The 23420-nt window shown below is 43.4% G+C and overlaps 3 protein-coding genes across 9 annotated transcripts in view; 2 read left to right on the top strand and 1 right to left on the bottom strand.

Annotated features, from left to right (window-relative positions):
• LOC113127450 (collagen alpha-1(XVIII) chain-like) overlaps positions 1–10137 on the top strand; it is a 32328-nt gene extending 22191 nt beyond the window's left edge. For 3 of the 6 annotated variants that reach the window (XM_026302044.1, XM_026302039.2, XM_026302041.2), the window contains 34 exons: positions 32–58; positions 137–199; positions 289–372; positions 461–511; positions 591–731; positions 866–919; positions 990–1034; positions 1178–1240; positions 1565–1696; positions 1895–1960; positions 2055–2081; positions 2242–2340; positions 2460–2495; positions 2830–2916; positions 3132–3164; positions 4210–4245; positions 4326–4385; positions 4632–4709; positions 4806–4841; positions 4937–4981; positions 5090–5161; positions 5299–5364; positions 5625–5655; positions 5791–5835; positions 5920–5954; positions 6039–6158; positions 6282–6429; positions 6530–6594; positions 6790–6918; positions 7028–7060; positions 7138–7491; positions 7569–7766; positions 8022–8131; positions 8239–10137. In XM_026302044.1, the coding sequence (XP_026157829.1) occupies positions 32–58; positions 137–199; positions 289–372; positions 461–511; positions 591–731; positions 866–919; positions 990–1034; positions 1178–1240; positions 1565–1696; positions 1895–1960; positions 2055–2081; positions 2242–2340; positions 2460–2495; positions 2830–2916; positions 3132–3164; positions 4210–4245; positions 4326–4385; positions 4632–4709; positions 4806–4841; positions 4937–4981; positions 5090–5161; positions 5299–5364; positions 5625–5655; positions 5791–5835; positions 5920–5954; positions 6039–6158; positions 6282–6429; positions 6530–6594; positions 6790–6918; positions 7028–7060; positions 7138–7491; positions 7569–7766; positions 8022–8131; positions 8239–8452 (2883 nt within the window). In that variant the 3' untranslated portion in view covers positions 8453–10137. The remainder of the gene's footprint in view (positions 1–31; positions 59–136; positions 200–288; positions 373–460; positions 512–590; positions 732–865; positions 920–989; positions 1035–1177; positions 1241–1564; positions 1697–1894; positions 1961–2054; positions 2082–2241; positions 2341–2459; positions 2496–2829; positions 2917–3131; positions 3165–4209; positions 4246–4325; positions 4386–4631; positions 4710–4805; positions 4842–4936; positions 4982–5089; positions 5162–5298; positions 5365–5624; positions 5656–5790; positions 5836–5919; positions 5955–6038; positions 6159–6281; positions 6430–6529; positions 6595–6789; positions 6919–7027; positions 7061–7137; positions 7492–7568; positions 7767–8021; positions 8132–8238) is intronic. The other 3 variants (XM_026302042.2, XM_026302040.2, XM_026302045.2) reach the window with 3 other exon arrangements.
• A 1504-nt stretch (positions 10138–11641) lies between these two features.
• LOC113127449 (NACHT, LRR and PYD domains-containing protein 12-like) lies at positions 11642–21010 on the top strand. Of its 2 annotated transcripts, none has more exons than XM_026302037.2 (18): positions 11642–11903; positions 12717–12887; positions 13186–13299; positions 13391–13501; positions 13585–13695; positions 13847–13913; positions 14036–14237; positions 14350–16144; positions 16483–16656; positions 16892–17065; positions 17156–17323; positions 17489–17662; positions 17800–17973; positions 18491–18658; positions 19048–19221; positions 19432–19605; positions 19686–19732; positions 19826–21010. In XM_026302037.2, exons 2-18 carry the CDS (start codon positions 12799–12801, stop codon positions 20353–20355), a joined length of 4446 nt encoding a protein of 1481 aa, XP_026157822.1. In that variant the 5' UTR covers positions 11642–11903; positions 12717–12798; the 3' UTR covers positions 20356–21010. The 2 variants fall into 2 exon arrangements, with proteins under 2 accessions (XP_026157822.1, XP_026157823.1); XM_026302038.1 differs by having other exon boundaries at positions 11665–11723.
• A 188-nt stretch (positions 21011–21198) lies between these two features.
• On the bottom strand, positions 21199–23420 carry LOC113127460 (PI-PLC X domain-containing protein 1). The gene is made up of 7 exons (XM_026302058.1): positions 23190–23420; positions 22834–22970; positions 22510–22635; positions 22235–22390; positions 21968–22080; positions 21746–21816; positions 21199–21671 (listed from the first exon to the last, which is right to left on the bottom strand). The coding sequence occupies exons 1-7, from the start codon at positions 23290–23292 to the stop codon at positions 21352–21354; spliced, it is 1026 nt and encodes a 341-aa protein (XP_026157843.1). The 5' UTR covers positions 23293–23420; the 3' UTR covers positions 21199–21351.

The raw sequence follows: 23420 nt of genomic DNA, 5'->3' as shown, positions 1-23420 counted from the left end.
TGTTCATCATTGGTTGTTCATTGTTTTTCAGGGTGATCCAGGAGAGGATGGAAAGGCTGTAAGTTTATTTATTTTATTGAATAGACTCAAATCTCTGTAGATAATTTGAAAAGGAGTTTGTTGCTCCCGTTCGCAGGGTCCTGCTGGGCCACGAGGTTCCCCAGGAACTCAAGGAACTGCTGGAGCTAAAGGGCAAAAGGTGCTGGACCATGTGGATTTCTTTTTAATTCACACAGTTTTCTATCATATTAAAATGACTTACTGAGTGTGACCTTTGGGTGTTAACAGGGAGACCCTGGAGAGGGTCAACCTGGACCCAGAGGCCCCCCAGGTCCACCAGGGCCCCCTGGATCTGGCACTGGTGATCATCCGGTAAGTCCACACTTCACTCTTTTCTTTCAGTATCTAAATTTTCAGGACAAATTCTCTGTATTTTTCTGTCTTATCTGTGTTTCAATAGACGTTTGTTGACATGGAGGGCTCAGGATTCCCAGACTTGGACAAAATTCGGGTAAATGGATTATCATTAGAAATCTGGCACATAAAGTCAAAAAGATTTTAATGGGATAATCATTTTATTTGTTTCCCAGGGTCCCCGTGGCCCTCCAGGCCTCCCAGGCCCTCCTGGCCCACCTGGGATCCCTGGGACTTCAGTGGCATTTGGAACCAGTGGTCCAGTTGCATTTGGACCTCCTGGACGGCCTGGACAAGATGGAGTTCCTGGTCTACCAGTGAGTATTATTCTTCTGCCTGACATGATGATACTGAAACAATAATCTTCTAATTAGTGTCTTTATTTGTCAGAAAATGACTATGATTATCAATAAATACTGATTATTTGTGTTTATCCTGTCTCTTGTTTCAGGGCCCTCCTGGACCACCTGGTGCATCTGGCCAACCTGGACCGAGAGGAGAAAAGGTGAGAATGCTGGTCCCCAAAATAATTAGACTTCGTTTCGTGCTGTGCGTGAAACATTTTTCTCTTCCAGGGTGACTGTGGTGAGCTCGGCCTTCCAGGACCAGCAGGAGAGAAGGTGAGTTAAGTCTTGGTGTTATCTTCAAACCTCAGATCAGTGACGTGTTAAAAGCATAAATGTTGAACTGAAAGAAAGATGATAGATCTGTGGCATCGGGTGCTTCCGGATTCTGTCCTTAGTTGTTTGTTGCTTTCCTTTAGCAAAACACGCAAGACTCCAACTTTTTCACCGGCCTCTTCTCTTACTTTGCTCCGTCTTCTACGGTGTGTAAAGGGTTGCAGGTACTGGGGGGGTCTGTGGTTTCGTGATTTCTTTTGCTTTTCCCAAGTTTTCTCCATTTTCTATTTCGACTGTTCTATTTAGTAACACATCCTCCACAAACTGTGTTTCTTTAACCCTCTAGTGACACGAGGAGAAAAGCTTTTAAACATGCAGCTGCTCCCGTTTACTTTTCTTACTTTTTGTTTTCTGTAGCTCGGCCTGACCTCTACCTCTCCAGCTCTGCATGTGGCTTTTGTGGCATCATCTACTTTTTCCTCATTTGCCACATTGAACGATTTTTACATTTTTTTTTTCTCCCACTTCAGGGTGCTCAGGGTGGCCCAGGACAGACAGGAACACCAGGGCAGACCGGGCTGGCAGGGCTTCCGGGTCCAATGGGACCAGTCGGACCTCCAGGGCCTCCAGGACCACCAGGGCCATCATACCGCGTTGGCTTGGTGAGTAGACGTTTCTAAAAAATCCTGTTAATTTCTGCCTGTATTTTAAATGTGTGTGTGTGATGATATTTGATGCTTGTGTAAAAATTCTATATTATATTTATTATTGTGAAATTTCAGTGGTTTTATTTTATTGATGGATCACAGATCTCAGGTTCTGAGGAATGATGATTTTCACTTCATATCTTCTCCTCACAGAGTGACAATGATGGGTATGAGGTGATCAGTGGTACACCTGGACTCATAGGCCCACCTGGACCACAGGTACCCAGTTACATACTTTATAGGTTACACAACAGTCCAGTCCTTTTCTGAACTGTACATCACCACCTCATGTTGTCCTGTGTCATGTCTCCAGGGTCCACCTGGGATTGCAGGTCTGCCTGTAAGTACAACAGACAATCTGTCTGAGCTGTGTGAATGCAGCTGTCAGTCTCACAGGGACTTTCATACGCACCTGTTTTTATTTTTACCACCTTTTACCCACCATGCATTGCATTCAGAAGCACTCTCTGACCTAATGAGGGTGTAATTATGGGTTGTAGGGGAAGCCAGGTCTACCAGGCCTACATGGAGACAAAGGAGCAGAGGGACCAAGAGGAGCACCTGGGGTCTCAGGGCTGGATGGATTCCCTGGACTGCCGGTCTGCAGCTGCATCATTTTTACATACAGTTCAATACATAAATAATACAGGACTAGTGTTTGACTTGACTGTGGTGTTGGTTTTCATGGCACCAGTGACCTTGTGTGTCCATTTTCCAGGGTGAAAAAGGAGAAGTAGGAGAGAAAGGAGAGGTGGTGAGTAAAAAAGAAATATAAACAAACCACACACTTTACATTTTGTAATTTGCTTTCATTTGTTATATTGAAAACATGTTTTGTTGATACTGTACCAAAGTATTTGATTATCTTGACTAGCAAGTATACATTTATTGATATACCGTTATATTTGATATGTTGCTACAAAATATGCCTGTGGAGTCCGGACACTTATTCAGGTCTGTCTGCTAAAACAAGAAACTTTATGACGAATGAATATTCTTTTTAAAAAGAGTTTTATTTTCTCCTTATTAACATTGGTATTCATGATTTGTTCTTCTCATGGGTGATTTCATGTCTGTTTGTGTTGCAGGGTCCACCAGGACGAGATGGGGGGCCCCCTGGACCTCCAGGACCACCTGGACCACCTGGACAGGTTGTCTATCAACCAGCAGCTGATGTGAGTCAGACGTTAATTCCTTAAGAAAAAGAGAAGCAGATTGTGCAGATAATTTCAGATGAAATAACCGTCCCCTGACAGCAGTTTGGATACTGACTAAATCACTCGGTCAGACTCCGTTACTGTTTGACTTACTCATCCTCACTAACAGTCACACCTGGCTCGAGTGCTTGTTCACCTCAGGTACTAACTGCCCTAACTTTGTCTTGCTGTAGTATAACGACGTGTTTTGGAAGGAAGGGTGGCAGGTGAGTGGACACCCTCTGGTCTTCTAACCAACCTGATTATAAATCCTCACCAAGATATATGCAGTGAGATTTAAGACAAAATGAACTGAACAGAAATGAGGACACTGAAAGTAAATAAATATTTTTTCAGTTTCAATTCAAAAATTTTCAGTTTCAATTTTCCCTTTTTCAGTTTCAGTTCTGGCACAAAAGCGTAACGGGGGCGGGTGTTACAGAACCTTGTTCTCATTGGCCAGCTAATGGGAGGGCGTGTCACAGGACTCTGTTTTCATTGGACAGTTACTTTTGAGTGACTGTTATTGCACTTCGTTCTTATTGGCCAGCTGCTGTTGCCAGGGCTGTTGTGCTGTAGAGTGAGTCGTGTATCGTGTACATACACATATACTTCAGAAGGTAAAACAGGCTACACCAGAAAGAAATCGACATATCAGACAGATAATCAGACTGTCACCTCCATCCAGGAGCCGCGACTGAAGAATGAAAACCTGATTATTCAGTCACCATTTCCTCAGAAATACAAGTTTTCCAAAGACAGACCTTCGTACTAGCACAAAATCACACAAAGTGTCTATTTTCTAACTCTATTACAGGAAAACCGGGCCAGAGTCACATGAACAGGCTGAGTGCTAAGGCTAATCGGTCTCCAGGCAGACTCTCAGCCCTGGCAACAGCAGCTGGCCAATAAGAACGAAGTACAATAACAGTCACTCAAAAGTAACTGGCCAATGAGAACACAGTCCTCTGACCCCCCCCCCCCCCCTCCATTTAGCTGGCCAATGAGAACAAGGTTCTGTGACACCTGCCCCCACGAGACTTTTGTGCCAGAACTGAAACTGAAAAAAGCAAAACTGAAAAAACGAGAAATTGAAACAGAAACATTTTAAATTGAAACTGAAAAAATACAAATTTACTGTCAGTGTCCTCATTCGTGTTTCAGTTTCTCATATTTCATACCAAGATAAGGGCTAAAGATTTCAACATGCAAAAATAATAATAATATCATATAATAGCTTTTAAAATGTTTTTATTATTCTCTCTTCCATAGGGACGATCTGGCATTCCAGGTCAGGCAGGATTCCCAGTATGTATCACTTTCATTATCGCACAGTTAATTATGATAAATGAATTGTTCAAAAATCCATAAATTATGTTTTGATCTAGGGGCCTAGGGGACCAAAAGGAGAAAAGGGAGATTCTGGTCATCCAGGATATGCACAGAAGGTAAAATAATCCTAAATATAATTTATAATTTTTCAAATAACAATTTATTTTTTTATTTTCCACATTTAAGATGTATATAACCCTGCAATTATACCTTTGTCCTCTCAAGCTGTATTTAAAGAGATCTATAAATAATTTATTTTTAACAATCTTTCTTTTATTCAGTTTAATTTCTTGCTCATATATATTCAGTTATCATTTTGCTGTGGTTATGGTAAACTGCTGTGTTAAACATGTTTTGTTCAGGGAGAGAAAGGAGAACCTGGTATCATCTTGGGGCCTGATGGGAGATCTATGTACCTGGGTGGCCTGGTGGGACAGCCGGTAAAAAGCTTTATGAATTCCCAGATACTCAGGTGTTAGGATGCAGTCACCATTAACTGTGCAGGCTTTACATTGTGTATGTGTATTTATTTCCAGGGGGAGGCAGGACTTCCAGGCTCCATGGGACCTCCAGTATGTGGCACATTTTAAAACCTCATTACTTTTAGACATGTATAACAAGCTAACAACTCCATGAGCATAATGAGGTTATAAAAATTGTTTTGTAGGGTCATCCAGGCCTGAAAGGAGAGATTGGTTTTCCGGGTAGACCGGTACGTAGGGTCCTTAAGTCCACAACACCAGGAGCCTTTAGGACTTAAAGGTATTTTATGTTGAAGCAGTCAATAATGAATCTGAATGTAGAGCGTGTTTAATTTTAGGGTCGACCAGGACTGAACGGTGCCAAAGGAGAGAAGGGAGATTCAGGCAGTGGATCTGGATCTGGTTACCCTGTGAGTGTCACACATTTTGCCTTCAGTGAAGTCGCCAGAGTCTGAATTTCAGTCCCATTAGCTCCTGAACTTGTGTGTCCTTTGTGATCAGACTGTTAATGCACAAAGCAATACTTTTTTATTTGTGTGTGTCCCAGGGTCCTCCAGGTCCTCCAGGTCCACCGGGCCCTCCTGGACCTCCTATTCCTGTCGACAGAATCGGAGTGAGTCGAAATGTAAAATATTCTACAGTGTCCTTTAAAATTTTGAAGTTGGTGTAATGAAGAGGGACATGTTGGGATGTAGAAGTGGAAAAACATGTAGATTTAACATCAGAGTCAGAAATGATGTATTTGAACTATTATGTATTCATGTTTACAATTGAATAGATTTGAAAGTTAAAAATAGACTTTTATAAAGTTCAGTTGCTGCTTGTGGATGTGAAAGTTAAGAAATTTCCAAAAGTCTTTCCTTTTTATTTCAGGGGTATGAAGACTATGCCAGGTATTACCCCGGTGAGTCAAATGACATGATTGAAATAAAACTGATGTGACTCTGGAGAAGAAGGCCAACAGACATGTTTCTGTTGCTTTACGGCGGAAGTGCTGCTATTTAACGTCGTCCGTCGATGCTCTTCTTCTTGTGTATAGGTCCTAGAGGAGAGAAAGGTGACCGTGGACCACCAGGGATTCCAGGTCTGTGCAAAAACATGCAAGTAAATGTGTTATGTTGTCAGCACATAGACAGTTTCACAGCAAGGTGTTTCGTTTCTGATCCAGGTGTCGGGTCAAACTTTGACTTTCACACTTTAAAGGTAAGTCTCATCTCCACTCACTATCCATGATTAGGATTCTTTAAGTCTTTGTTTTAACATCTGTGAGATTTTCTTGATGTCCAGCACGAGTTGAAAGGTGAAACTGGCAGTCCAGGCTTAAAAGGAGAGAAAGGAGAACCAGGTGGAGGTTTTTATGACCCCCGCTATGGAGGGATTGGAGCCCCAGGACATCCTGGACCGCCTGTAAGATCTTTCATAAACATAATGTTGTATCTGCAGTGTTCAGATAATGTTTTTATTCTTCTTTAAGCATACTGAAAACTTCTACATCCAACTCAGTGTGGTTCTCTGTCCTTCTCCCACCAGGGTCCTAAAGGTGACTCTATTGTTGGCCCACCCGGACCCCAGGGGCCACCTGGCCACCCAGGAAGAGGCTATGATGGACAACCTGGACCACCAGGGCCACCTGGACCTCCAGGTCCATCTTTACCTGGTGCTTACAGGGGCTCCCAGAGTGAGTTATAATCACAAACACACCCAAAGACTCACGACACACAAAACCATTAGGTTTGTCTTTAATATCATTTATGACATGTGACTCCTTTAAATCACAGCAATCAGTATTCCTGGACCACCAGGACCTCCCGGACCACCCGGATTACCTGGGCACTCGTCAGGGGTGAGGAATCCTTTAAAATTGGTTAAAAAGTCACAGTAGACGTGTGACTCTATGAAACATACACACCAACGTCCTCACATGACTTTACTGGACTTTAGTAAATGAGTTAATGATGAATGAATTAAGAAATAAAATTCTGTAATAATTTTAAGTAAAGCTTCCTTTATATAAAAAAAACTGACACTGGTCCTGCAGGTGACGGTGTTGCGGTCCTATGACAGCATGACAGCCACAGCCAGACGACAACCTGAGGGCACCCTGGTGTACATCATAGACCAAACCGATCTTTACTTAAGGGTCCGAGATGGAGTCCGACAAGTCCAGGTGACATATCCATATTTTTTTTATTATTGATAATCAGCAGGAGACACATGAAGACACATTCCTGTTTTTCCTACGTATGTTCATGCAGTTGTTTCCTGTGTCTTTCCAGCTCGGGAGCTACATCGCTTTGCCCAGTGAGGATGTAAGTGTCTCTTTATGTCTTTTCTCCAGAAGATATAACACACCCTGTTTTGATGCATATGATGCATATTGTTTTAGGGTAATGAGGTTGCAGCTGTGGAGCCCCCTCCAGTCTTCCCCTACTACCCAGACCAGACCTCACACAGCTCCCAAAGCTCTCCTGACAGTCCAGTCCAGCCAGATCCATATCAGCCAACAGACCCGCGATACGTGGCAAACCCTGACTCACGACATCAGCCCGATCCACGGTATCCCAGCCCCACAGATCCAAGGTTTCCAAGTTATGCAGACCGGATAAACCAACCAGATGGTAGGTTTTCTGTCCAGGAGCGCCCTACATACCCAGACCCTCACTATGCAGTAACTCCTCAGCGAAGACCACCTCCACCTGTGCCCCAGACTCCAGTTCACCATCACACCTCAGGTCCAGGGGTAAGTGAGGTCACTTTACTGATGTCAAACCGTATCAGTCAATAAAGACGCTACCAGGAACATTTATGTTTCCACAGCTCCACCTGATCGCCGTGAACAGCCCTCAGACCGGCTCCATGAAGGGGATCCGTGGTGCAGACTTCCTGTGCTTCACCCAGGCTCGGGCCATCGGGATGAAGGGAACTTTCCGGGCCTTCCTCTCCGCCAAACTCCAGGATCTCCACAGCATCGTCCGCAAGGCTGACAGGGACAGTATACCCGTAGTCAATCTGAAGGTAGTTTCAAACATTTCACCTGTTTGTTGTTTCCTCTGCGATCAGATCAGATGGACCTTATTATTTTTTATTAAAAGAAAACCACAGATAATTATTAACTTTTCTGACACATAGTCAGCGACACAAAATAACCAGCAGAACAAAGTGCACAGATTAGTCACTCAGCTGGAGTCCAAGTTATATAGTTTGCAAGTGGTCAGTTTAATTAAATACTAAATAAATATGACTGATCCTGTGTCGTGTCGTCTTTCTCAGGACGAGGTTCTGTTTGACAGCTGGGATGCCATTTTCAGAGGCGGCAGAATGAAGGACAATGTGCCGATCTACTCTTTCGAAGGCAAGGATGTTCTCCGTGACAGCACATGGTGAGGCAAAGACATTATTCTGAAAATAAATCAGTACGCAAGAGAAACGCAAAACTACTTGCTAAAAACTTCACTCTTTCATTCTGCCCCTTCTGTGTTTGTGTCAGGCCAGAGAAGATGATGTGGCACGGCTCCACCAGTGCAGGTCTGCAGCACGTCGACAGCTTCTGTGAGACGTGGCGTGTGGACGACCGGGCGCTCACCGGCATGGCGTCCTCGCTGCAGAGCGGCAGTCTGCTCCAGCAGACCTCCAGCAGCTGCTCCAGCTCTCATGCCGTGCTGTGTGTCGAGAACAGCTACATGGGCCAGTCCAAGAGATAGACACACACACACACACACACACCTGTAATCTCTGCACTGCATGTGGTGCTTTGTAAATACGTTTTTATAATTAATATTGAGTTTATGTGTGTTAGCTTCTGGAGTATGGTGCTGTGCAGGATTCTGCTACATGTTGAACCGAATCGAAGCTCAGGTGACACAAGAACACACTCTCTGGCAGCCATATTGGACGTCTGCGCTCCTTTAGAGGCAACATCAGCCTTAATGCTGACTGTGTTTCCAAAGGTGCAGCTTTGTTTTCATTCTGTGACTCGTCACTTTGTAATGGCTAGAATTCCAGTTATTGAAATTAGCATGCTTGGTGCAAGCTAGTGAAGCCAATTTAAAGGGGTAACTCACCCAAATTCCTTAAGAACTTGGGTCATTCAACTTAAGCAGAAAATTTTCAATTTCAATTTTGAGCATTTTTTTCTGAGCTTCTCAGCCAAGTTGGCTTTAAAATGGACATTTGAACGTGAACAGTTTGTTGCCATCTTGACAAACTCCACCTGTTGGTGAAGATGATGGGATATGATTGAAAACTTTACTAAACACACCTCTCAGACATTGTAATGAAATCTAAAAAAATGATAAAATAATAAAACATGAATAGATTAACCCAAACTACCTATATTGTTAAATACCTAAAGAGGTAGGTACGAGATGTTTCTTTTGTTTTTGTAATTTGGGCGAACTAAGCCTTTAAATGCCAGTAATCATCTTGTGGATTAGACCAAAATCAATGAACTGAATTGATCTCAGAGGCAGATACTGTACAAGCCAATGTGACCATGATGTAATTACATCTAATGAAAAACGGTCGAGGACCTCCTGTGATTTAGTGTTTCCTCGTCTTTGTGGCTGCGTTTAACCAAAAAGTGTTAATCGTGATTTCAAACAAGGTTTCGTGTGTCGTAAATCTCACACTTACTTTGTGTATAAAGTGTTTTTGAGTGGAGGAGAAAGAAACAGATGATTACAAAGCTGGTTCTCTTAAAAACCACCATCATCAACACTTGTCTGTGTCTGATAACAAGCCAACCTTTGAATTATTGTCTATGAAATGTGTTACTTCTTTTCCTAGATGTGTGTAACCCAGTGCACTTGAGTAATGGCCTCTTATTTTCCTACTGTCTTACATGGGAAGATATTTTCAGATCGTATTTTTAGCAATAACAAAGGGATATTTATTTTTTATAAAAACTTTTTTGAGTTCAGCTTTAATGTGTGATGTGAATGTTTTCACAGAGAATATTAAAATGTCATTTCAGTATCAGCGACTGTGCAAAGCCTAAACGATGATTTCTCATTTGTGATGTAACCCAGAAAAGAGTTGGGGACCGGTGATCACTGACATTATCTGTTTGCACAGAAAAGGGATTCAGCCATAAATGTTTTATGCACTGTTGCTTGTCATTAGTTTCACTGTTTTCACGAACAGAGCAGTAAACGTGCTGCAGCTAGCTCTCTGCTGTGTCCAGTGGGGAGGATGCAAACACTGGAGTGAAGATTTATTCATCAGTTTCGGGAGCATAGAATGACAGTTTGATGTCCTCACAGTGCCATAACGAATGCAGTGTTGTTGTGCATTAATTAACTCATTAACTCTTGCAGATTGTCTGTCCTGTTATGTGAGCAGCACTCTGAAATGCTGCGTCCATCAAATAAACCTGTGTGGAAATTAAGAGCTACATTCTCAGCTGGTTGTTCATTTTCAAGACAAGTGAATGATTGTACAGTTTTAACTTTTAGATCTGGAATAATCCTTAAATAACAAAATAACAGGAAGAAGATGCCTTATTAGGCCAGAGGGTGGCAGTAGAGGACCGGTTTGCAGACTGTAATACACACAGCTCCAGCCTTTTTATTTCCATGTGCATGCCTGTGCGCGCGCGTGCGCACACACACACACACACACACACCAACACACTGAACGTGGTGATTTTTATCCACCACAGGAAAATGGTTCAACCTTAGGAATCAAGGACATAAAGTTTATTACAGTAAACAAAGATTATTAACACTGGCTGATATTAAAGTGACCCAGCCTCTTAATTTACATTTTGAATGTAAAGTCTATGTAATGAGCTATTAGAGTAGACTGTGTCTGCACTGGACCCACAGGCTGCTGTCACTGGATTCTGTGATACGTGTCTATGAATATGTGCGTCATGTCCGTGTCTTTGTCACATTGGACTGAGATCTAACTCCAAGGAGGAAAATAATTTTTGACGCTAATTGTTGCTCGTGTCTCACGTCTCTTCCTCTCCTGCCAGCATGCTGCCTTCGCAGCCTCTCAGGAGGTTTGTGTTATTTTCCAGCCCTGTTCTCTGATGATCACCTAAACGCTGTTGTCACCGGCCACCTGCCTCCACAGCTGTGGCTCATTTGTTTATGAGTACAGAGCAGTTTTCCTTCAGCGCCCGTGCTACATGTGTTCCTTGTTTCCCTGAATCATTTCTACCTGCACGTCTGTAACTGAGCAAAGACCACATGAGGGTGAAGAGGCTTTAAATAATCCGACAGCTACTGAAATCCAGTACACTTATTGTGGTCCTCATGTTTTCTGTTGTCATTAACAGGCCTGAAGGAGAACTGGGGGGAAAATAAGAAATAAAGAGGATGTTTTTTGTTCTGTCATGGTTGCCAAAGACACAGCCAGTTATTTTAGGTACAAGAATAAAAGAAAAAGAAGAAATTACCCTGGAAGGTTGAGTACAGTATGTCAAGAAATGTGTTTCTAGTCTTTTACAGCACTTTTAACAGAATCAGTTTTATTATTATGAACTGCACATAAAGACATGCAGGCTGGTTCATGACACACCTTTGTATAACAGGCTTCATTCATTTCTAATCTTCCTCTACATGGTCTCAGGGTGTTCATGACTCATGAGTTTTGGGCTGCAGCTACAGACGGATTTTAGAGACAGTACTGACATTATTCGTTTTTAGGACAATATTAACTATAAATAAAAGCATTGCCTGTGGATAGGTATTTATAGATAGATAGACTTTCACAGAGAACAATGTTTACAGTTTGTGTTTGTTTTTATTTCTGTCACACAAAAACTTGGCTTTCACCTTTGGGCTCCTCCCAGCACCCACCTCAGCTCTGTCTGTGGGTGCAGCCTTCAGGTACAACCCACGAGGATTTCGACACTGAGCCCCTTTTTGTTTTTTACGGATGTGTTCAGTCAAAGAGGAAGTGTTCCGGGGTCATGGCAAGACATCACGTAGACCTCAGGGCATTAGTTCACCTGGGAACAGCTGGGTTAGTTAAAAACACCTGGTGTCGCTGGAATTTGTAGTTTCTTGTCGTGTGTGTCTTTTCTTTTTCCGTGAAGTTGGAGATTTTAGTTTTCTGACGCGTGACGCAGCAGTTTTCCCAGCATGAAGGAGGAGGAGGTTCAGTGACACTGCGGCTCTTCTTCTGCGGTCTGTTATAACTCAGGTCATTAACAGTAAGAGCTCATTCACGTTCATTAACACGCTCCAACAGGATTCAGTAATGGTGCGTTTATGTCCAGTATTTCTTGGTGCTGTGATCCTGCTGCTTTTAGGCTGCGGTGGAAATTTTACTCTAACCACTACACACACACACACACGCACATACACAGAGTTTGCATACAAAAGACTTGGATTTAGAAATAATCCTTAAATTAAAATGATAGAAGTAGGAAAAGCTATTAAAGGTTCAGCGGAAACAGCAGGATGACCTGTGGCTGTAATCTAATAATGTTGGGATCGTTATTTTCACTTTCAGTTTCACAGAAACCGAGTTGTCAAATATCAACATCTCAGCCTGCACACTGGAAATACAGGCAGCAAATCCTCAGACTCCACAAAACCTATTTTGTCATTTGTTATTCAAATAACTAAACACAGTCAGTTTCCGTAAACAGACTCAAGTTTATTAGAAGTCTTCATTTCATTGCATTGACACATCTCTCTGTGTAAAGTAAAACATATCAGTATTTACATCTAAAATATTGTAGGATGTTGAAGTATAAAGTACAAGTACCCAAACTGTGTAATTAAATACAAGTTTGTAGTTTGTGACTTTGAGGCATCAGAGCAACAGGAACATTAAATTAAAAGTCTGTGAATGTGCTGTGCAACTGAAAATACAGCTAACTATTTTAAATATAAGTTTATCATTTCCCAGAGCGTCATAATAAAAGTTGAACAAATGCAGTTACACTTTGCTCAGACACAACATGTTGAGCAAACATCTCTAATCAGATTGTTTTCTGCCACCTAGCAGACCTGATCGGGCAGCTCCACCTGCAGACTGACGCAGACTGACGCAGACTGGGTGTGCTCTGTGTGAAGCTGTAAACTCTGCCATGGATCTTCCTGAAAGGGTCTTTGAGGGGATCTCCCCCCTCAAAACCTCGGTACCTGGGGAACACGACTGCAGGAGCGCAGCTCAGAGGTAGGTCTGAGCTTTTCATTCTCATTTTCCAGTGTGGCGACTGTGTTTCAGTTCTTTGTTAACATAAGATGAGCCTTTATTAGTCCCACTACTGGGAAGTCTGAGGTCTGAGCTGCACCCATTTTATAATGGGCAATAAAGCTGTACTCCAGCAACATCATCTCTTTAGTAACCAGCTGTAAAAAGCTGTTTCTGCCGCTTTGTACTTTGCCTCCAGCAATCACTCTCATTTCAGTCCTCTTCAGATTTCTCCAGGCCACATTCTCTCTTATTAAACCTAAAACCTGTTGTCTTGAAGCCAAGAGCAGCATCAGGAGAGACCACCCTCCCCAGCATCCAGCTGTGTGTCCATGAGGAGCAGCAAGTCCATTGAACCACCTCTTGCTTTCCAAGGACATTCTTCTAAAACAATGTAATTTTACTTTGTATTGTTGTAACGCACATATCAGTTTTTTAGGGTGGAGCTAAAATAAAAATCCATGTCACTCATTTGTCTCTTTCAGGATCCAGGAGCAGGGACCAGACTCTCCTGTATCCAGCTGTGTGTCCGTGAAGAGCAGCTGGTCCATTGAACCACCTCTTGCTTTCCAAGGACAAAATTCTTCTAAAACGGGGTAATTTTACTTTGTACTGTTAGTATGTACACAAAGATTTTTAAGGTGAAACTAAAAAACAAAAACTCTTTGTCACTTGTCAGGATCCAGGAGCAGGGACCAGACTCTCCTGTATCCAGCTGTGTGTCTGTGAAGAGCAGCCGGTCCATTGAACCACCTCTTGCTTTCCAAGGACAAAGTTCTCCTGAGTCAGAGTAAGTCAAGAAGGTGCAGCACAATGTCAGTATCAGTGAAGCGTTAGTAATACGATTGATAAGTACTACTCATTTTAGCTGCTCTTTAATGTGAACACATTCTTAACTTTAGCAGAATCAGTGTGAAAAGGAGCGTTTGTTTTCTCCACAGGCTACAACAGGACAGTTCAGAGACTCAGTCTGGTCTGGATCATCATGACATGGACTCAGTATTTATGGTGCGTACTGCTAAAGCTTTTTATTGTTGCTTCTCTACACTTGAGGCTTTAACTCTGTGACAGCTGCTTTATTTTTTTTCCCCCATGCACCATGAAAATGTAGTTTGTCTTTTTCTTTCCAGCTGCTTGAGCAAAACATTTTCAGTTTTGTGAAGACCGAGCTGCAGAGGATGAGGAGGGTTTTAAGCTCAGAGTGTTTGGATGAAGAGGTAATGAGGAGCGAGGACGACGACATGAGGACGCCCAGAGAAGCATTTCTGGTAATCGCACTGTGTTTCTTGAGGAGGATAGACCAGGGGGCGCTGGCTACGTCTCTGCAGAGCAGTAAGATGATGTGTTGTCTTTTGCTTTTTTAACGTTGTGTTAAAGTTTGAGCTGCATTTGGAAAGACCGGTTTATTGCTGCATCCACTTAGTTTTGTTTGTATTTCCTGCAGAGTCTCCTGTCATGTGTCAGCATAAACTCAAGTCTAGTTTGAGGCAGAAGTACCAGTGCCTGTTTGAGGGGACGGCTAAAACGGGAAACCCGACGCTCCTGAATGAGATCTACACAGAGCTGTACATCACAGAGGGCGGGGCGGGTCAGGTCAATGATGAACATGAGGTCCGACAGATGGAGGCAGCATCCAGGAAACCAGCCAGACCAGAAACAACAATCAGATGTGAAGAGCTTTTCCAAACGTTGCCGGGAAAAGATCAACCACGCCGGACGGTGATGACGAAGGGAGTGGCTGGCATTGGGAAAACAGTGTTGACACAGAAGTTCACTCTGGACTGGGCTGAAGGCAAAGCCAACCAGCACATCCAGTTCACGTTCCCATTCACTTTCCGAGAGCTAAATCTGCTGAGAGGCAAAAAGTTCAGCTTGGTGAAACTTATTCATCACTTTTTTACTGAAACTAAAGAAGCAGGAATCTGCAGGTTTGAAGACTTCCAGGTTGTCTTAATCTTTGACGGTCTGGATGAGTGTCGACTTTCTCTGGACTTCGACGACACTGAGGTCCTGACTGATGCTACAGAGTCCACCTCAGTGGATGTGCTGCTGACAAACCTCATCAGGGGGAAACTGCTTCCTTCCGCTCACCTCTGGATAACCACGAGACCTGCAGCGGCCAATCAGATCCCTCCTGAGTGTGTGGACATGGTGACCGAGGTCAGAGGGTTCACAGACCCACAGAAGGATGAGTACTTCAGGAAGAGGTTCAGAGAGGAGGAACAGTCCAGTAGAATCGTCTCCCACATCAAGAGCTCACGAAGCCTCCACATCATGTGCCACATCCCGGTCTTCTGCTGGATCACTGCCACTGTTCTGGAGGATGTGTTGAAAACCTGCCAGAGAAAAGAGCTGCCCAAGACCCTGACTGAGATGTACATCCACTTCCTAGTGGTTCAGGCCAAATTGTGGAACGTCAAATACCATATAGGATCTGAGATGGGTCCACACTGGAATCCAGGGAGCAGGGACATGGTTTTGTCCCTGGGAAAACTGGCTTTTGAGCAGCTGCAGAAAGGCAACCTGATCTTCTATGAATCAGACCTGAAAGACTGTGGCATCGACATCACAGTAGCATCTGTGTACTCAGGAGTGTTCACACAGATCTTTAAAGAAGAAAGAGGTCTGCATGAGGAAAAGGTCTTCTGCTTTGTGCATTTGAGCATTCAGGAGTTTCTGGCTGCTCTTTATGTCTTCCTGACTTTCATTGACTCTGGCCTCAACTTGCTTTCTCAGACAAAAACCTGGTTGTCTAATCTCTTAAAGGACAAATCGAAACTATCATATCTTTTCCAAAACGCTGTGGACAAGGCCTTACAGAGTCCAAACGGGCACCTGGATTTATTCCTTCGCTTCCTCCTGGGTCTTTCACTGCAGACAAATCAGATTCTCCTAGGAGGATTAATGACGCAGCCTAGGAGTAGTTCACATACCAGTCAGGAAGCCATTGACTACATCAAGAGTGTGATCAGGAAGAATATGTCTCCGGAGCGAAGCATCAATCTGTTTCACTGCCTGAATGAACTGAATGACCGGTCTCTGGTGGAAGAGATCCAGCAGTACCTGAGCTCAGGACGTCTGTCCACGGAGAAGCTGTCTCCCGCTCAGTGGTCGGCTCTGGTCTTCATCTTACTGTCATCGGGGAAAGATCTGGATGAGTTTCACCTGAGGAAATACTCTGCTTCTGAGGAGGGTCTTCTGAGGCTGCTGCCTGTGGTCAAAGCCTCCAATAAGTCTCTGTACGTTCAGAGTAAACAGGTCAACAGATCTGATTGTTTTTAGGAAGAAATCCGATAATCTATTAGTCCAGCTCTGTTTCCGCCTTTCATTCTTTCCAAAGATGTACAGTATATCAAACATTTGTTGTTGGATCTGCCAAAACACAGGTTAAATGAATATTTTACTGATATGTGATTGATTTGCATAATTTGCCCAGTAAATCAGTTAGACATAATACCCAGGAGTCCCTTCACTTAAACAACACCCTATTAGGGCTCCTTTCCTCTCCATTGATGTGTGTGCATTTATTCTATTAGTGAGAAACGATGATGCATTTGTGTTGCATGGTCTCCTACAGTCTGAGTGGCTGCAACCTGTCTGAGAAAAGTGGGGAAGGTCTGGCCTCAGTTCTCAGCTCCCAGCAATCAAATCTGAGGGAGCTGGATCTGACCAACAACGACCTGCAGGACTCAGGAGTGAAGCTGCTGTCGGCTGGACTCAGAAGTCCACACTGCAGACTGGACAAGCTCTGGTTAGCTCATATCTGAAATCATACTTGTGTTTGTGATGGCTCTTTTTTATTTTGTCCCTTTTTCTTTCATTCATTTGATAAAAGGATGGCAGGTGGTAGATTCCTTCACGTCAAACCACAGTAGAAACGGTCTCTTCCTAAATGCTCATAAAAAAACTTTTCCCTTCATCTCTGAAAGTTTGTTGACCTGGAAAAGCTACAATAAATATCCACCATTTTTTCTTTATTTCACCAGTTTGAACCAGAATAATCTCAGTGAGAAATGCTGTGAGGAGATATCGTCAGTCCTCAGTACCAAGTCCAGTTCTCTGAAAGACCTGGACTTCAGCTATAACAACCTGCAGGACTCCGGAGTAAAACTGATCCTTGCTGCACTGCAGAGTCCAGACTGTACGCTGGAAAAACTCAGGTCAAGATAAATGAAGAGACATGACGGTAGAAAAGTTCACTCTTGAAGTTATTTTTTGTCTTATGTGCAAGCTGACGTATTGTTTTTCAGGCTGATTGGCTGTAATCTGTCCGAGAGAAGTCGAGACTCTCTGGCTTCACTGCTCAGCTCCTCAGCCCTGAGAGAGCTCGACCTCAGCAACAACGACCTTCACGATTCAGGAGTGACGTTCTTCTCTGCTGGGCAGGACGGTCCACGTTACAGGCTGGAAACTCTAAGGTGAGGTCACTTTCTGGTGTCCCTTTTTGATACTGGTCTTAACTATAAGTTTACATGCTGGTCCTGTTGCTTGTTTTGTGTCACATTGGAAAGGCTGTGGTCTTGAAGTGGACTTGATAAAGCCTCTGAGTACAGCATAGTATAACACAAATCTCATTTGATCAGGTTGATTCGGACCAGGCTCACTGAGAAATGCTGCCCAGAGTTCTCATCAGTTCTCGGCTCCAGGTCTTCTGGTCTAAGAGAACTGGACCTAAGCAGCAACGACTTGCGGGACGCAGGATTGAATCTGCTCTCAGCTGGACTCGCAGGTCCAGACTGCACACTCCAGACTCTTAGGTAGGATCAGGTCATGGGTTTTATACAGTTCTGTTTCTGCCCGACTGTGATAATATCTGCCTGCTAACACCTTAAACACTAATCCTGTTTGTTGATGTATAAAAATGACAACCTGGGGTTTGTGTCCCTTTTGTCAGGTTGAATCAAACCAACCTCACGGAGAAGTGCTGCCAGGAGATCTCATCTGTTCTCAGCTCCCAGTCCTGCAGTCTGACAGAGCTGGACCTCAGCAACAATGACCTGCAAGATGCAGGAGTGAAGCTGATATTTGGCGGACTGGGATCTGCACGCTGCACGCTGGTAACTCTCAGGTCAGGATCCTGTTTTTGTTCTCCTGTTAATGAAATGCACTTGCCCTGATCCACAGGCAGAGGACGTTATCTTACACACAGCATCAAGTGTTCAGATATTAGTTTGTTCTTATTTAGTTTGTCAACTTTAAAGCTCACATTGTTTCTCGAAAAATGTGTTTTGGTCCTGCAAGTTCAAAGACTGAGCCATGAATGATCTGCCATCATGTTTCAGATGGGGTCAGTATTCAGTGATAATCACAGAGACTTATATGAAAAAAGTGGATTATATTTATATTGTTTTCTTCAGTAAGTCACTGAAAACCCTTTATTTATTTATTGAATTCATTAAAATACAGGAAACCTGCACTGTCTCGACTCCTGGGGTGAGAGACATCACACTGAACCAAAAACAAAAATGAAAACAATCAGTACAAACGAGTTCAGTGTGTGAACTTCCTGCCTTTTTGTTCTTGGAACGATTCAAACTAAAAATAAAAAGCATGTTCACATAAAACTGACTGACTGCATCCTCCAGGCTGAGCGGCTGTAAGTTATCAGGAGGCAGCTGTGAAGCTCTGGCCTCGGTTCTCAGCTCTGCTGCTCTGAGGGACCTGGACCTGAGTAACAACGACCTGCAGGACTCAGGTGTCCAACTATTGTCTCCTGGACTGAGGAGTCCTCACTGCACACTGCAAACTCTCAGGTCAGATTGTATTTATTTATTCATAACCAGATATATAAGCTGTTTGCATTAAACTAAATATAAATTGAATATATACAGTAAATCTTTAATCTTCTTTATGTTGCTAAAAGAAATAGTGCATAAGATTTATCTTTTTATTCACTTGTACATTGACTATAGTGTTGATTTATAGTTTGGTCACATGAAACTGTGCAAGTTAGGTCATGTGTTATATAAGAAGCTCATTTTTACTTCTACCCATGACTGCAAAGTACTTAAATCTACTTATCATTTAACATGTAAAGAAACCAGCAGTACGCCTGCCTGAGCTGTGAAAAACTATTTCACTTTAACGCTGATGGTCCATAAAAAACACCAAAAATATGAAGGGGAATGTTTTTATTTTTCAGGTTGAATCAAACTAATCTTAAAGAAAAATGCTGTCAAGAGATTTCATCAGTTCTCAGCACCCGGTCCTCCAGTCTGAGAGAGCTGGACCTGAGCAACAACGAACTGCAGGACTCAGGAGTGAAGCTACTCTCAGCTGGACTGAGGAGTCCCCACTGCAGACTGGACACGTTCAGGTGTGCAACCATGACTGTGCTTTTTTAAAATGAAACTCTCCACCGTAAGCCAGGTCGATGGAGCCTGTAAGTGCTGCAGCTGAGGTCTCATGTTTTGCAGGCATGCTGCTGCAATGCCAACTACAACTACTGGCCTAATAAAATATCAGTCAGTTAGTAGTTTCAGATCCTATTATCACAAACTCCCATGTTGTGTGTTTTTGTGTGTAGGTTGTCAGGCTGCCTGATCACAGAGGACGGCTGTGCTTTTTTGGCCTCAGCTCTGACGTCTAACCCTTCACATCTGAAAGAGCTGGACCTGCGCTACAATCATCTGGGAGGATCAGGGGTGAAGCATCTGTCTGCCGGACTCGAGGATCCACGGTGGAGACTGGAAACTCTCAGGTGCAGGAAAATAAAAAGGAAGGATGTTTAAAAAGTTGAATTGTCTCTAGGCTGGTCTCTAACTTTGTTCCTTCCACCAGGCTGGAGGACAGTGGTGCTCAGTGGTTAAAGTCAGGCCTGTCGAAGTGTAAGTGTGTAAATCAGAAGTTTTTGTTTTAAGTACATTGATTCATTGAGTTAAAATCTGCATGTCTCTTGTTTTTTTTTTTTTCTCCATCAGATGCCTGTGAGCTGACCCTGGACCCAAACACAGCGCACAAAAACGTGGTCCTGTCTGAAAACCTCCGAAAAGTGATTCTGTCACCAGAGAAGCAGCAGTACGCTGATCACCCTGACAGGTTCGACTGGTGCTACCAGCTGCTGTGCACAGCTGGTCTGGCTGCTCGCTGTTACTGGGAGGTGGACTGGGAAGGAGGGGTCGACATCGGAGTGACTTACAGAAGCCTCAGAAGGAGAGGGGCCCGTGATGGCAGCAGGCTCGGCTGGAACGAGAAGTCCTGGAGTGTCGAGTTCACTGATCAGTGTCACTACGCCTGGCACAATAACATAAGAACAGCTCTGCTCACTCCTCCCTCGTCTTTGTCTCACAGGGTCGGGGTGTACCTGGACTGGGCTGCTGGTACTCTGTCATTCTACAGTGTCTCATCTGACACACTGATCCACCTGTACACCTTCTGCTGCACATTCACTGAACCTGTTCTCCCTGGGTTTGGGTTCTTGTCACTTGAGTCATCAGTGTCACTGTGTTGAACAAAAGACACAGTGTTTTTTGATAATATCTGAAGGGTTCTGAGAAGGTTTCATCAGCCTCAAATATAAAGAAGAATGTATTAACTCAGGTGGAGCAATGTCATCATTTAGTTGAAGGCATGAAGTTTCTCAAAGCGATTTACATTAATCAAACCTTGAGCTTTGTGTAGTAACATTGGATCTTCTTTTAGATTAAAAACTATTGAACATTTAAGACGTTAAAAGAGGAGACTGCAGGACGAGATCGACTGAGGTGGAAAAACAACCTGGAGCCTTTTGAGGATTTTGTGGAACACAATTTGCTTCACTGCAGGATTTAGGTAAACCACCTTTTTAAAGAGTTTAAATGTTAAATCTTACCAGTAAAATGTCACTGAAAGAGGACTAAAACATTTTGTGGTCGTTTTGTGTCTTTCGGTCTTGTCACCACAGTAAATAGGAGACATGGGGGCCCTTTGTCTTCTAGAGGCCATGCTAATGTAACACAGTACATTTTATACAACTGTCATTTGTATTTGTTTTAGGTTGTGACAACTATGTGTTTTTGTAATCTTTATATTGTTTGCTCTTATTGTTTTATTATTTATCACTAGTAGTGACTGCTGTCTCCAAGCCAAGTTTCCCATTGAGCACATTAAAGCTTTACTTCTGCCTACATTGTCCCGATACCTGGTGGTTACTGAGGCATAAACATGGAGAGCTACAAAGAGTTAAAGATGAGCCAAACTATATGAAAGTATTTATTTTGTGTATAAATGTGTGTGTGTATCCCAAAATAGCAGCTTCTTAAGTAAAATTCAATCAAATAAAAAAAAAAAATACAATTATTAAAATATATTATGAGAAAAGTCAACCTCAGGAATGTGTTTCATTTGTAGGCAGAAATTTTCAACCTTTGACAAGTTCATTGTGAGATTAATACCAGGATTAACAGGATGATAAAAACTGAAGTGTCAGTTATTAAATGGCAAGAAGAGAAAATGTGTATTTTGGGCCTCAGACAGTCTGGTTGCTATGGTAACACCCTCCGGTAGATGCTCCTGGCGTCCTGCAGACTGGACGAGGGCCGTGGGAGTCGGCGCCACACAGCAGTTGGTAGTTTAGGCCAATCACAAGAGAGCAGAAGTGACTGACTCCCACAAAGTCACAGCAGATGATGTTGACCCCCCCCACCTCAGGTCCTGGCCGCTGCTGGCTCGCCCAGCCGAGCAGCAGTGAGAGAGCATTAACCGTCATCTTCTTCATGTCCTGAAGAGGATGGAGGAGGATGTAGGAAGCATCCTCCGTCAGGTTCAGACCGCAGATGTAAAAACCATCTGGAAAACAAAACGGTAATCGGTTTACTTTAGTGCTCTGATGACATTATGCACACTATTGCAATTGGACCCACCTGGTCTTCCTTTGCTTTTCTGGTCTTCCAGGTAAGTGATCACCTTCTCGGGGTCAGTACTGTCAGCATACCTGTCAACAAAGTGCATTGATAGTAGTAGTCACACCAAATATATAGCGTTTCACCATTTGTAGCAGAAATTAGTGGTGACAAGTCTTTAAATTACGGTGACGCCTAAACTGCAAAAAGCAGAAGGGAAACAGAAACTCTGCTGTGTATTACCAGTAAGGTATCTCAGTCCAGAGCTCCGGGTGCTGCAGCACCACCTGCTGGTTGCCATAAGAAACAATAACCTGCTGACCCCTGGACCAGCAGGAGCGCAGAGTGGGGGTCTCCTGCATAAATAGAAGCTTCATTTGAGGAGCTGGAACGTGCATATCTGAAATCTTTGCTTGATGACAGACTTAAATGATTAGTCAATTATCAAAATGATCCTGAATTGATTCTGTTGATTATCACCTAAATAATTCCTATCCTCTCTTTTTTTACCTGTGAGGGGCAGAGCTTTTCTGCAAACAGTGTGACGATGTGCTCCACAAGGTCGGCGTGGTCTTCGTCCGTCAGAGATTCAAAATGCGAGCAGGAAATTATTACAATCTCTCTTGGATGAGCATCCAGCCAGACTGCCAGTCCATCCAGAGCCTCCTGCACAGAAACAAGTATTGCTGCTAAATCTGCAGTTTGGCTCCGTCCAGTTTGTATGAGAGCAGAATTAGAGTTTTTAATGCAGTTTCTTATTTCTGCATCCAACAAAACTCCTGCACCTTGACAGTCATCAGTGTGTAGATGCCGTGGGCAAAGAACAACTTATTGCCTCCCCCTGGCTTCCTGGCGATCCGCAGGTCCAAGAAACGAATGCCAAGATCACACTGATAGGTCAGGGCGGATTGCTACACACACACACACACACACACACACGGTGAAAATAAAATAAATCTAAAATATGTAAAGCATACATATATTTTAAAAAGTCTGCATAGCCCACCAGATTGTGTCATTGAAGAGGGTGTTAAGGTTCAGTCTGTGGCCTGAGCTGGGCCCTGAATGAAGCCCCACCTGTGTGTGTGTGTGTGTGTGTGGTGCCCCACCTGTGTGGTGCCCCAGCGGTATAAACAGGGTCGAGTCCAGCAGGGAACCAGTGTGTCAATGGCTCTGAGGAGGCAGGGCTCGGACCGCTGCACAGGAGAGGAGACATCCAGACAGAAAGACATGCTGTCGTGGCTCCCTGGGGACAAACAGGGGACAGGCTCATATAAACCACATTCCCCAAAAGGCCGTGGACTCCACTGTCCATATACTTTTGTCCATGTGTTATTCAGAAGGACGTGACTCATACTGATAAATTTAAAAAGGCATTAAATATAAATACGCTTAAAAATAAAACAATAAACCTTAGTTTGAACGATTAGTCTAAAATATCCCAGTTTAACCGACTGGTTCTTACCGGGAATGGCCAGATCCCACAGCGGGACGTCCTGCAGCTCTTCGGGCAGACGGGACATCCAGTCCGGGTTCCCCCCGAGCAGCAGCCGCTGTTCGTGCTCCATGTTCTTCACTACAAATATTTCACTCGTGTTAGTTTGTTATGGAGGTTTGACATTTTATTTTTATTTTTATTCTTTACTCTGAGTCCAGACAGCGTTTGTTTACAAAGTCTTCCGGGTTCGAAACTTCT

This window comes from Mastacembelus armatus, chromosome 2 (assembly GCF_900324485.2).
Source record: "Mastacembelus armatus chromosome 2, fMasArm1.2, whole genome shotgun sequence".
In the NCBI taxonomy this organism is placed as follows: domain Eukaryota; kingdom Metazoa; phylum Chordata; class Actinopteri; order Synbranchiformes; family Mastacembelidae; genus Mastacembelus; species Mastacembelus armatus.
This window is presented reverse-complemented; position numbering and strand designations above follow the sequence as displayed.

What these genes read in the sequence shown, in the direction of transcription:
- LOC113127449 (XM_026302037.2), top strand. Translation starts at nt 12,799, where the DNA reads ATGGATCTTCCTGAAAGGGTCTTTGAGGGGATCTCCCCCCTCAAAACC. An exon ending in ACATGGACTCAGTATTTATG is followed by an intron (nt 13,914 to 14,035) that starts GTGCGTACTGCT and finishes TTTTCTTTCCAG; the next exon opens with CTGCTTGAGCAAAACATTTT. An exon ending in AAAGCCTCCAATAAGTCTCT is followed by an intron (nt 16,145 to 16,482) that starts GTACGTTCAGAG and finishes GGTCTCCTACAG; the next exon opens with TCTGAGTGGCTGCAACCTGT.
- LOC113127460 (XM_026302058.1), bottom strand. Translation starts at nt 23,292, where the DNA reads ATGGAGCACGAACAGCGGCTGCTGCTCGGGGGGAACCCGGACTGGATG. An exon ending in ACCGCTGGGGCACCACACAG is followed by an intron (nt 22,636 to 22,833) that starts GTGGGGCACCAC and finishes GTGTGTGTGTAG; the next exon opens with CAATCCGCCCTGACCTATCA. An exon ending in AAAAGCTCTGCCCCTCACAG is followed by an intron (nt 22,081 to 22,234) that starts GTAAAAAAAGAG and finishes CTATTTATGCAG; the next exon opens with GAGACCCCCACTCTGCGCTC.